The sequence below is a fragment of the Amblyraja radiata genome, chromosome 1 (genome assembly GCF_010909765.2).
Source record: "Amblyraja radiata isolate CabotCenter1 chromosome 1, sAmbRad1.1.pri, whole genome shotgun sequence".
Taxonomy (NCBI): domain Eukaryota; kingdom Metazoa; phylum Chordata; class Chondrichthyes; order Rajiformes; family Rajidae; genus Amblyraja; species Amblyraja radiata.
In genome coordinates, this window is record NC_045956.1 from 93,913,905 (window position 1) to 93,926,933 (window position 13,029).

The following is a 13,029-nucleotide window of genomic DNA, read 5'->3' on the forward strand; positions in this document are numbered from 1 at the left end:
TTCCAGAGATGATATCTTGAATATTGCAGGGAAGGTGAAATTATGTAATCTAATCTTAAAGAAAGCAGAAATTTACTCTTCATGGCCATATGTAAATATGCTTGCACACCTGCTGAAGGTGCAGTCTAACGAGAACCAACATTCACTTAAAATGGACAAATCCAAGTGGAAGAGATAGAGGAGGAGGACGACAAGAGAGATCTTGGAGTGCGGGTGCATGTTTCCCTGAAAGTGGCCGTTCAGGTGATCAGCGTGATGAGGACGGCATTTCACCCACTAGCCTTTATTAGGAAGAGTATTGAGTACAAAAGTTGGGATATCATGAGATTGGTGCACAAGTTTTTAATGGGACCATACTTGGAGTAATTTGTGCAGTTCTGGTTGCCCAGCTACAGGAAGGATGTCATTAAGCGGGAAAGGAGATTCACCAAGAGGCATTCACCGAATGCTCAGCTGACCACAGAATCCGCCTGAAGGCTCGCCGATTGCAGACCTGGGTACCCACTCAGAAGACCCGAAGGTATGGTGGATTGTGGTACCGGGAGAAAGCTGCTGGAGACATCGGCTGTGAGGAGCAAGAGCCAGTAGCAGTGTGAACCAGGGTAATGCCTCCAGCACCTTCAAGGTTGTCTGCAAGAGGTGCCCCCGGAACACAAAGATGGCCAGGCTAGGAGAGGGATGTTGGTTCATATGTCGATCCAGTTGAAGGCTTTAGAGGAAGGCCCTGCAGGAGCCTCGGGCTTACGTGGATCGGGAACTGCTCCAGCAGACTGAGCACGTGGGTGGACCGGACTTTAGATATGTGGAAATGGCTCCAAAAGATGGCGGTGAGTGTATTTGTAAATGTACAGAAAGAATTTCACTGTGCAGTTATACATGTGACAAATAAAGCATAATTGAACCATTGAGGATGTTATGCAAAGCACAACGTGTTGGAGGAACTCAGCAGGTGCGGTAGCATCTGTGGAGGGAAATGGACATGCAACATATCTGGTTGGGGGCCTTCTTTAATCTTCCTCTCTGTGTGCCCCTTCCTGCAGTTTCTTACCACCTATATCTGGATCACTTCACCAGCTCTCCAGAACGTGTCTACATATAGTTTTTATGCAAGGCATGAAGAAATATAGAAGCCTGCTCAGCTGTTTAGCAGGGAGATATCAGACTAAGGCAATTCCAGATTTCACTATGCTTGTTCTTTTAATGGTTTTGATTGATTTCACATTGACTATAGTGAGTACTATTTATTGAGCTGAAGTATTGAACTACATTTTCTCATTCCATCTCACTGTGATGTACTTTGCCAGTAATTGTACCAATCAGAAAACTACCGATGCATTGCCTGGAATTTTCTCAAACACTTTGCTAATTAATGAAGGATCTCAATACCAACATAACCTTTTCCCTGCAACTTATTTGACATATTGGGATGGTGAAGGAATAGAATGATCTGTTTTATATTTGTAGTAATAAATAGTGACATACAAACAGATGTATCATCCTCAATAATGTCCCTTCAAAATCATCATACAAATTGTTCCCTTTTTATCGATATGATGCTTGCAATTAAAGAATCAGCTGATGCGAATGGTATGCATTGATTGTTTAACAGGGCAGCACAGAAGTGCAACTGGTAGAACTGATACTTCACAGCGGCTGAAACCCTGATTCAGCCCTGAGGTCCAGCATTGTCGGTTTGCAGTTTTCATATTTTCACTGTGACCGCGTCGGTTTTCTCCAGGTGCTTCTGTTTTCGCCCACATCTCAAAAGTGTATGGTTTGATAGGTTATTTGGTGCCTAGAGTATATATAGTATGAGTGGTAAAATTCAGGGGTTTGTGAGGTTGAAAAAATGTGGGAGAGTGGAGAAAGAGGATGGAGTTGACGGGGAGAATAAAATAAATCAAGTTTGGATTAGATTTAGTTTTCAGTTTAATATTGTCAGGTACCAAGATAAGGTGAAATGTTTGGTATTGCATGCTACTAAATGAAATCAAATACTACTGTACATAAATAGAATCAAGTCAAAGTCAAGTACGATAGCGAAAAAGGGAGGATACAGAGTACAGAATATAGTTCTCAGCACTGCAGTGCATTAGTTCCATAAATAAAGTCCAATGTCCACCATGGGGTAGAGGTGAATTAGTCATCCTCCCTTGCTTATGGAAATATTTGTGCAGAAATGAATGCTTGATGGCTAGCACTGACTTCGTAGAATAAGTTGATGAGGACTTTGGCAAAGAAAGAACAGAATGCCACCAGAGCATATAAAGCAGAATATGAGTTCCATGAGGTAATAAATTGAAGTAACGCAATAAAATAACTTATCAAATTGACACTTGATGGAGCTGGAGCAAAAATGCTGGAGAGGATAGAAAACAAAAGCATTCAGTACTGCAATGGTACAGGTCAGTTAATAGAGACTGGGAAAATCTAAAAGATGCAAATAATCTTAAAACAGAGGATGAGTATCAAATGGCTTTGGTACAATTATTTTTGTTCAAATATTTGATAAGAAAATAAGTCCATTGTCCTCTCAAAATCAGAGATAACAAACAACAGATGTCAAGCAATTTTTAAGTGAGTGTGTAATGGTCATGAAAATGTTTGATCAGAACTAAATTAGAGAAATTCAGAATAAATCCTTACCAACAATAGCCAAGAATTGGTAAGTGGTAGCAATGATATTTAGAGGGAGCAAAGCGGAGAGGAGTGAAAAACTGTGGTAGAAATTTGTCAAGACTGGTGACACAGAGGACCTACTGAATTTCACATCAAGAACTCAGCACATATTTTCTTTCATTACCTGTCTGACAGCTGGCTAAATTGATAGTTGGCCAGCTGTTCCACTGAAATTCAGATGCCGGAAGCCCCCAGGAATTGTGAAGCAATCTGCAAAATTGGGTAAACGGCCAATTGCAGGGCGGGCTGTAAACCGTGAATTGTCAATGCGAGAATGAATAAAAATAATCAATTTTTTAGTAATGTTGATTGGGAATAAATATCGCCCAAGACACCAGACGTAACTACGCTGCTCTTCCCCACAACAGGATGTTTTATACACCGAGACACTGCTGTCAGCAGAATTTAGAAACATCCCTGATCTCATGCGTAACATCCTTTTCTCGAGGTTGTTTATACTCTTATTTTCTTGTTTATTATTTTATCTAGAGACCCTTTCCCCATTATTTCAGTGCAATTCATGGCATCACATGCCATATATTCATCTACATCCCAAAGGGTTTATAACTGCAAGCACCATGTCATTATCCTCAGGATTGCAAAGCAGGCCTAAGTTCTTTATAGCATACAGTAGGTACAGACATGGAGTTACTTGTGCTTTTGCCACACGGGATAGAGATCTTAAAACCATAGGAGCAGAACCACACCATTCAACCCATCGAGACTCTGCAATTCAATCCTGCCCAATCCATTTTTCCCGCTCAACCCCATTCCCCTGTAACCTTTGATGCCCTTACTAATCAAGAACCTATCAATCTCCGCTTTGAAAAGTCTCAATGTCGGCCTCCACAGCCATCTGTGGCAATGAATTCCATAGATCCACCACCCTCTGTCTAAAGAAATTCTTCCTTATCTCCATTCTAAAGGTACATCCTTTTAATCTGAAGCTGTGCCTTCTGGTTCTCGAATTTCACATTACTGGAAATATCCTTTCCACGTTCATTCATTCTTACATAAAAACATAGAAAATAGGTGCAAGAGGAGGCCGTTCGGCCCTATGAGCATGCACCGCCATGCATTGTGTTCATTGCTGATCATCCCAAATCAATAACCCGTGCCTGCCTTCTCCCCATATCCCTTGATTCCGCTAGCCCCTAGAGCTCTATCTAACTCTCTCTCTTAAATCCATCCAGTAATTGGGCCTCCACTGCCCTCTGTGGCAGAGAATTCCACAAACTCACAACTCTCTGGGTGAAAACGTTTTTTTCTCACCTCAGTCTTAAATGGCCTCCCCTTTATTCTAAGACTGTGGCCCCTGGTTCTGGACTCGCCCAACATTGGGAACATTTTTCCTGCATCTAGGTTGCCCAGTCCTTTTATAATTTTATCTTTCCTTATCCGGTAGTTCTCAATGACATCTCCCCTCATCCTTCTGCCTACAGGCCCAGAGCCTTCAAACTTCTTATCATCTTGTGGCATTCTTGGAGGTTGTCACAAAATTACTCATTGGTCTCTAAATAAATGACTGATCCTGGTGTACTTAATTGTAGCTGAGCTTAAGGGCTGATAAATATTTTCTGTCACGTTTTCCTGGTGTTTTCAATACTGACAGGTTGAACTTTTTGCAAAACTGGGCTTCAGTAACATATTTTGTTTCCATTGCCACACATATATTCGGCTATTTGGAGAAAGCATGCAACATAAGGGAATTGGTTGAAGTAGTCACACTTGATGTACAGAATGTTACATTCAATTCCCTGTAGCAGCACGGTGGCGCAGCGGTAGATTTCCTGCCTTACAGCGAATGCAGCACCGGAAACCTGGGTTTGATCCTAGCTACGGGTGCTGGCTGTCTGCATTTTTTCTGAGATCTTGGGTTTCCTCCCATAATCCAAAGACGTACAGGTTTGTAGGTTAATTGGCTTGGTAAATGTAAAAATTGTCCCTAGCGTGTATAGGGTAGTGTCAATATGCAGGGATCGCTGGTCGGTGCGGACGGTGGGCTGAAGGGCATGATTCAGCGCTGTTTCTCTAAACTAAACTAAACTAAATTCCCTGTCTCCCAGCCAGGTGCATATAGGAGAATGGCTGAATCAATGCATTGATCAAGCTAGTTAATTCAACAGTGGCAATATTCATTTCCACATACCTTGATTCCATCCTATATCCTCCTTGTCCACTCCCTTCCCACCTCCTCCCAGACACCCCACATGCCCTTCAACTCTTCAATAACATTACATTTCTAGACCCCCCTTGCCTCAGTTTAGCGATGGACGTCCAATTCCTTTATATTTCCATCCCACCCTCAGGAAGGTCTCAAGGATTTCCAGTCCTTCCTCAAACGGAGACTCAAACAACTTCCCTCTACCTCAGATTTTGCTTGGGCAGCTTAAAACCCAGTGGTATGAATGCTGATTTCTCTAAATTCATGTAACCCTTGCTTTCCCTCTCTCTGTCCCTCCCCTACCCTACCATAATTCTCCGACAAGTTTCACTGTCTTTCTAATTAATTTTGCTGATTGCTTGCCACCTTGTCACCTTCCCTTCAGCTAATAATGAACCATTCTAATTTTCCTTATTATCTGCTTTGATCAGTCCTTTTCATACCTTACCCTTCCATATTCTAGACTCCCTCCTCCCTGATTCTCAGTCTGAAGAAGGGACAACCCGAAATGTCACCCATTCCTTCTCTCCAGAGATGCTGCCTGTTACTCCAGCATTTTGTGTTATGTGTCCTGCATTTCGTGTCCATGTTCCTTCTACCAACACTCTACTTCGAAGCCAAACCCCACATCACTGCAGGACTGCCTGGCACAATGGCACAGCTGGTAGAGCCATTTCCTCACAATGTCCAAGATCCAGGTTCAATCATGACCTTCTGTATCTGTGCAGTTTGCATGTTCTTTTTGTCAGGGAGAACAGCATCTTATATTGAGCTTGGGTAGCTTGCAACCCAATGGTATGAACATTGAATTCTCCAATTTTAGGCAACCTCTAACAACCGCCCCACTCCTCCTCTACTTTCTTTCCCAGACCCCCTTTCTCCCCCTCAACACCCCCGATCCCCCCCTCCCCTCAGGTCCCCTCTCCTGTGCCCATACTTGGACGCACACCTATTTCTCCCCTTTCCCTCCACCTACATTCCTCATTATTTCTTCTGGCTTCACAATTCACAACTCATCTATCCTTTTGTCTCACATCTTCTGTCTTCTCATCTCTGGCCTATCAACCCCCTCACCCCCTTGCCTGTGTCCACCTAGTACTTTAAATGCTTTGTCCTGTCTCCCCTTTCTTCCAACTTTCTTTCCACCTGCCCCAACAATCAGACTGAAGAAAGGTTCCAACACAAAACGTTACCTATCCAGGTTCTCCAGGGATGTTGCCTGACTCACTGAGTTTCTCCAATATTCTGTGTCTATTTTTTCTCCTGGTATCCATGTGTCCTTACTTCCAGAACCATCTTGAAATATAAGGTGTAGTCTTGATCTCTTTCCCTTTCCTATTTGTGACCAGCAATAAAAAGAAACACAAATGTAGGAACTTGCACCACACTTCATATAATTGGAAAATCAACAGCCCAGCAGCAAAACACTTTGAACACAACTCCAGCACGACTGGTAAATTTCAATACTGTTCCAGTGATTGATAGTTCTTCTGTTCTGCAATTCATTATTTGAAAGCAATTAGATAATTCTTGTGGATACTAATGTCCTGATGTTAATGCATGAATTGCTATATTTTGAAGAGAACGCAGGTAAGTTGTGGAAGTACTATTATATAATGGCAAGAGAAAAGTGTCAGGGGAAGGTTTCCCCAATTATATTCTGCATGGTGACAACAGTAACATTGACAAGCAAGCTAATTTAGTTAACAACAAAGTATTAATAACTGTTAATAGGATAAAGTAAGTTAGGAGAAATGTTCTATCGCATGGAATAGCTGAGCTGAATGGCTTGATTTTTCCCCCCATGTATTTCTTGCCTTTCTTTTTCTTCAATTAATTGTTTGTCCTCTTCTCTTGGAATTGTCCATGAATATGGCCTTTGTATGGCAAATCTGTGATGGCGTTGGCCGAGAGGGCCAGATAGTTAAGGAAATTACAACATTTATGTCTGGAGGAAATCTAATTAGGATTTGTTGGCATCACTTTGGAAATGCTGGAAATTACTGTGGACATTGTGTTCAAGGGATCTACCTCCTTGGTCTGAGTGTGAGAAGACAGGCAGGGTGAGAACATATATGGTTGGGAACCCTGTCAGCAAAGGTAGAGGGGAAAGGAAAACACTGTGGAAGCTCTAGTATGGACCTTGACAATGTCAGAACAAATGCTCTCAAAGCAAAATACTGCAGATACTGGAAATCTGGGATATACGAAGAGCAACTTCTTCACACATCACCCATAAACAACCTGAGTAACTGAGAAATGCAGCTGGCTGTTCAGCATTGATTTGAACCTTTACCGCCTGTGACTGATGGAACAGAGCTCTCCCCAGCTGCAGATAAGAGTTCAATATGAAATGAGTTTGGGTAATCTCAATCCAAATGCTTGTGGGCATGATTCCTAACACCACAGAGCCTTCGGGAAAGGATGAAAGCGAGCAAAAATTTATTGCAAGAGGATTTGAGCACACGAGTAAAGATGTCTTGGTCCAATTATACCTGGCCCTATTGAGACCATATCTGGAATATAGCATATAGATCTGGTCTCCCAACCTAAGAAGGACGTATTTGTGATAGAGGAGTGCAGCAAAGGTTCACCAGATTGATTCCCAGGACGACAGGTTTATCGTATGAGGAAAGATTAAGTAGACAGAGCCTATACTCTCTGGAATTTAGAAGAATGACAAATTATCTCACTGCAACATTAAAGAGAAATTCTCACAAGGTTTGGCAGCTTATATGATGTTTTCCTTGGCCACAGTGCCTGGAAATAGGAGCTACAGTTAAAAAATAAGGAGTCAGCATTTCAGGGTCATGATGAGAAATAATTAATTTAACCAAAGGGCAGTGAGTCTTTGCAGATCTTCACCCGGAGGGATGATGGTCTTTGAATATGATCAAGAGCAACTTCAAAAATATATTAAAGGAATCAAGGTATATAGGGTTAGCACAGGGGAGTTGCACAAGGTTAAATTGTCAGTCATGATAATATATTACTAAACGGTGGAACAGTATAATGGCTCAAATGACACACTCCTGTTTCTGTTTCTAATATTCTTATCATAACATATTAATTAATTGCAGTAAGCAAAAATAAAAAAGATTTATGCAACAGATTCGGGCGACACGGTGGCACAGCGGTAGAGTTGCTGCCTTACAGCGCTTATGGGTTCGATCCCGCCTACGGGTGCTGTTTGTACGGAGTTTGTACGTTCTCCCCATGACCTGTATGGATTTTCTCCGAGATCATTGGTTTCCTCCCATACTCCAATGACTTACAGGTTTGTAGGTTAATTGGCTTTGTGCCTGTGAAAATTGTCCCTGGTGTGTGTCGGGTAGTGTTAATGTGCGGGAATCGCTGTTTGGTGCGGACCCAGTGGGCCAAAGGGCCTGTTTCCTCATTGTATCTCTAAACTAAAATAAACTGTGCTGAGAAGAAATATGAGTAGGGTGGGATAAACTTGTTCTTCTTCTACAGATAACTACTACATTGACTGCAGGCACGTGCCGTGAGTAATTACTCAGCGTAGGCACTGGGCAGTCAGTTGCCTTTTAAAAATTGGAAAAATCCGCGCATGCGCAAAAATTTTTTTTGTAAAACCGCACATGCGCAGATCGATCCTGTAGGCAGTCCATCGACTTATAAAAAATCTTTAAAAACCACGCATGCGCAGATTGGTCTCCTCTCCTGTGGGCATGCACAGCACCTTGCACGCAGTCCACGGTGCACAGGCAGGTTTTCAGCTGCCTTTATTGCCCGTTATAAGTGAAGGCTTGAAGCAGCGTCCACAGCACGTGAGTTCAACATAGTTCCGCGTATTACATGTACAGCCTATGAAAGGCCTACCTAAGATCGATTGTTAAATTAATAACAAATACTGAATTTAGTAAATGAATTGGAAATCTTTACTATTTATATTTAATATTGACCTTTTTATAATTTTAGTCAGGGAAGGCACTGCCTACCTTGCCTACCTTGACAGCACGTGCCTGATTGACTGGGAGCTGACAATAAGTGATAGATTGCAACTTCCATGTACAGACATTCTCCACTTTAGTAAGCACAAGATTCATCAACCAAATTTACACAATCTAGTGCAGTTTGAAATTCACAGTTGGCACCATCTTATTAATTTTTGTTAACTTTATAACAATGAAAACTAACCAAAACAATATCCATGTAAATAGCAAAAATCCAGATAAATGTAAAACCATTTTCACACAGTTTAATTAATCAGGATTAAATATATGAGTATGGAATAAATGTTATTTCATGGGTCACTTAAAATGTAATTTCTGCTGATGGGAGATTCAGATTAATACTGGTATGGCATTTTATGCAGATATTAATCCTTAGTCACTGTCAGCAGCAATAGGAGTGCAAGCTGTAAAGTGACATATAATTATTCCACATGGCTGTTTCTGCAACAAGAATCATAATTATCTCCAACATCCTGAAATAAAATTATTGATTATTTTGCAGAAATATTTCCTACAGTTTATTTTCAGATACTCAAAACTCAAACTCTGTTTCTCATTTAATAATTGTCCTATTGCTATGTTCCATGGCAGAATTATTGCAGATTAGCAAATTTAATGCATGACTAAATCTAGCAGAATAGCACACTGCTGATTATTTTTAAAATTGTAGAGAAAGGAAAGTTCTCAATGGTAAAAATGTGCAACATATCTTTCCAACTATTATTTTTTATCAGCATATGCACAATAAATAAAGTCCAACATTTCTTGTTCCTTTACCATTACTTGATTCCATGTTCTTGCACTCTATCTCTCCAGGAAGCTCAGGATCTTGCATTTTTTAAACTGCTTTCCCAATCTGCCTTCCTATATTCAACACACAATGCAAACATGTCCGTGATCTCTCTGCTGTTCTACCCCTTCAGGATTATGTTCTCCAGCTTTTATTGTCTCTTCTCATTGGAGTAAGTATGAGTAAATTGTTCTGGATCTGGAAAGAGTTCTTGTTTCCCCTGACAGAGGAAAAAGAGGAGGGAAAAAGGGAGGTGATTCATCCTTAATTTTGTTTAGTTTAGAAACAGGCCCTTCGTCACACCAAATTCATGCCGACCAGTGATCCCCATACACTAACACTATCCAACACACTAGGGACAATTTACAATTTTACCGAAGCAAATTAACCTGCAAACCCACACGACTTTGGTATGTGGGATGAAACCGGAGCACCCAAAGAAAACCCACGCAGGTCACTGGGAGAACATACAAACTCTGTACAGACAGCACCCATGGCCGGGATTGAACAGACAGCACCCATGACTGGGATGATCTGGTGCAGTAAGACAGCAACTCTACCCCGGTGCCATTGTGCTGCCCCTATAACATGGGAACATGCTGTGTAAATGGGAATCAGGGCTGGCCGGATTAGAGAAGTGAAATAGAGTGCATGGGATTAGTCAGTCAAATTCCACCTATTGAAGAATTGTTGAAGTGTTGTCCCTTTGGAGAGATGCAGAATGGAGGCCAATTCACTGGATGTTTTCAAGAGAGAGGAATCAAGGGATATGGGGAGAAAGCAGAAACGGGGTATTGATTTTTGATGATCAGCCATGATCATATTGAATGGTGGTGCTGGCTTGAAGGGCCGAATGGCCTACTCCTGCACCTATTTTCTATGTTTTTATGTTTCTAAACAGGCTCTTTCACCTACCGAGTCCACACCAACCAGTGATCTCTCCATTCACTAGCACTATCCAACACATACTAGGGAGAATTTATAATTTACCAAAGCCAATTAACCTACAAACCTGTTCGGCTTTGGAGTTGGTATGAAACCGAAACACCTGGTGAAAACCCATGTGGACACAGCGAGAACGAATAATTCTGTACAGATAGACCTGTAGTCAGGATCAATCTCAAGTCTCTGGTGCTATAAGGCAGGAACTCTACCTCTGCATCACTTTGCTTTCCCCTCTTTAAGCCTAGGAAAAGTAGCAGCCAATTTCAGTTGAGTTGATTGTCACGTGTACTAAGGTACAGTGAAAAGCTTTGTTGCATGCTATCCAATCAGTAGAAAGACAATACATGATTACAATCGAGCCATTTACAATGTATAGATACATGATAAGGCAATAACGTTTTTTGGTGCAAGGTAAATCCAACAAAGTCCGATCAAGAATAGTCCGAGGGTCACCAAAGAGATAGATAGTAGTTCAGCACTGCCCTCTGATTGTGGTAGGATGATTCAGTTGCCTGATAACAGCTGGGAAGAAACTGTCCCTGAATCTTGAGGTGTGCGTTTTCACACATCTATACCTTTTGCCTGATGGGAGAGGGGAGAAGAGGAAGTGGCCAGGGTGTGACTCATCCTTGATTATGCTGTTGGCCTTGCTGAGGCAGCATGAGGAACAAATGGAGGAGGGAGGTTGGTTTATGTGATGGTTTGGGCTGCATCAACAATTCAATGCAATTTCTTGCAGTCTTGGATGGAGCTGTTCCCAAACCAATCAGTGATGCATCTTGATAAAATGCTCTCTATGGTGCACCTGTAGAAATTGGTTAGAGTTGTAAGGGATATGAAAACTTCCTAAGCCTTCTAAGGAAATAGAGGCATTGGTGTGCTTTCTTGGTCGTTCCTTCAATGTGGGTGGTCCTGGAGAAGTTATTGGTGATATTAACTCCTAGGAATTTGAAGTTTTCAACCATCTGTACTTCGGCACCTCGCTTCATGAGGTCGATCATTATCTCCTTTGTCTTGCTGACATTGAGAGAAATGTTGTTATCTCGACCCCAAGACACAAGGTTCTCGATCTTCTTCCTGTACTCCATCTCATCATTATTTGATATCCGGCTCACAATGGTGTAGTTGTCTGCGAATTTGAACATTTAATTAGATTTGTATATGGCTGCACAGTCATGGGTGTACAAGAAGGGGAGTGAATTAACATTTCAGAGTTTTAACAAAGGGCCTGCATCCTGAATCACTAACTGTGTTCCTCTTTCAGCAGATGCTGCTTAACCTGCTGAATTTTACCAGCATCCTCTGCACATTTTGTTTAATCTTGCCCAGGTGGTACAGCAATACCTGTGATAATTTAGGCATTTTCTTAAATTTTACAGAACGGGACATATACTCCAGTAATGGATCTTCCACAGATCGAAGAATACAACTTGCTGGCACCTTTCATACTTTCCAGGAATGGAAACTGGTTCGTGGGGGGGGGGGGGGGGGGGGAGCGCCATTTTTCCCCCCTGGTTCGTGGGGGGGGGTGGGGAGCACCAGCGCCATTTTCAATTGTGATGCAGCTGACGGGCCTCCCCCAACTGTGCAGGCACGGCCGGCAAGTGGGGACGCTGTTTCAAGTTAATTTAAGTTTAAAATGTGAATAACTTTTAAAATATAACAACAATCTGAATGAAACTTGTTTTGTTTACATCGCATGACAATGGTCAGTAAGGTGGGCCTAAAATAACAAACATACAAGATGAGAGTTTTAGTAATATACTAGACCAAGTGGGACCCGTTGGGTGCCTGTCACATGGGATACCTGTTCCCCCAACGCAACCCATTTCCCCAACGCAATATTCCACCAGTCACCCAAAGCCCACATGGGAGGCCTTGACCGCCAATGCAACCGTTTCCCCAACGCAATATTCCACCACTCACCCATAGCCTCTCATCTTCCCTCTTTTAACATTTTTTTAAATTGCAAGCACTTGCTGCCAGGACTTAAACAAAATTCCAATTCCACTTCCCCTGTCACCCACAGAACACCCTCCCCCTCCTGTTCTCTCTCTTTTTTTTGAATTAATTTTATTAGAAGTGATTGTACAAGGATAAGGCGATCGACATAACAGTTATACAATTATTGTATAGCTTCATTTTTAACGTTAGAACCTAAATTTAAAAAAATAACAAAAAAAGTAAAAAGAGAGAAAAAAGAAGAGAATGAACTGTTTCTTCATTCTCTTCTTTTTTCTCACTTTTTTCTTGCACTTCTTTGGTAGCTCTTTTTCTCGCTTTTTCTTATTTTAGCGAAGTAAAATAAGAAAAAGCAAGAAAAAGACCCCTAAGCTACCAAAGAAGTGCAAGAGAAAAGAAAAGAAATAAGAAAAGAGAAGATGGAGATATACCTTCCTCTCCACCCCCCCCCCCCCCACGCCCACCCCCCCCCCCCCCCCAACCCCCACCCCCTCCCTCATCCATCCCTGGCA

At 41.9% G+C, this 13,029-nt stretch overlaps 1 protein-coding gene across 1 annotated transcript in view; it reads right to left on the reverse strand.

Moving 5' to 3' along the window:
• Positions 1-449: 449 nt before the first annotated feature.
• The window catches only part of ufc1 (ubiquitin-fold modifier conjugating enzyme 1), a 36,178-nt gene continuing 23,598 nt past the window's right edge, over positions 450-13,029 (reverse strand). The window contains 2 exon segments of the mRNA XM_033032575.1: positions 450-565; positions 11,535-11,684. Coding sequence (XP_032888466.1) covers positions 450-565; positions 11,535-11,684 — 266 coding nt within the window.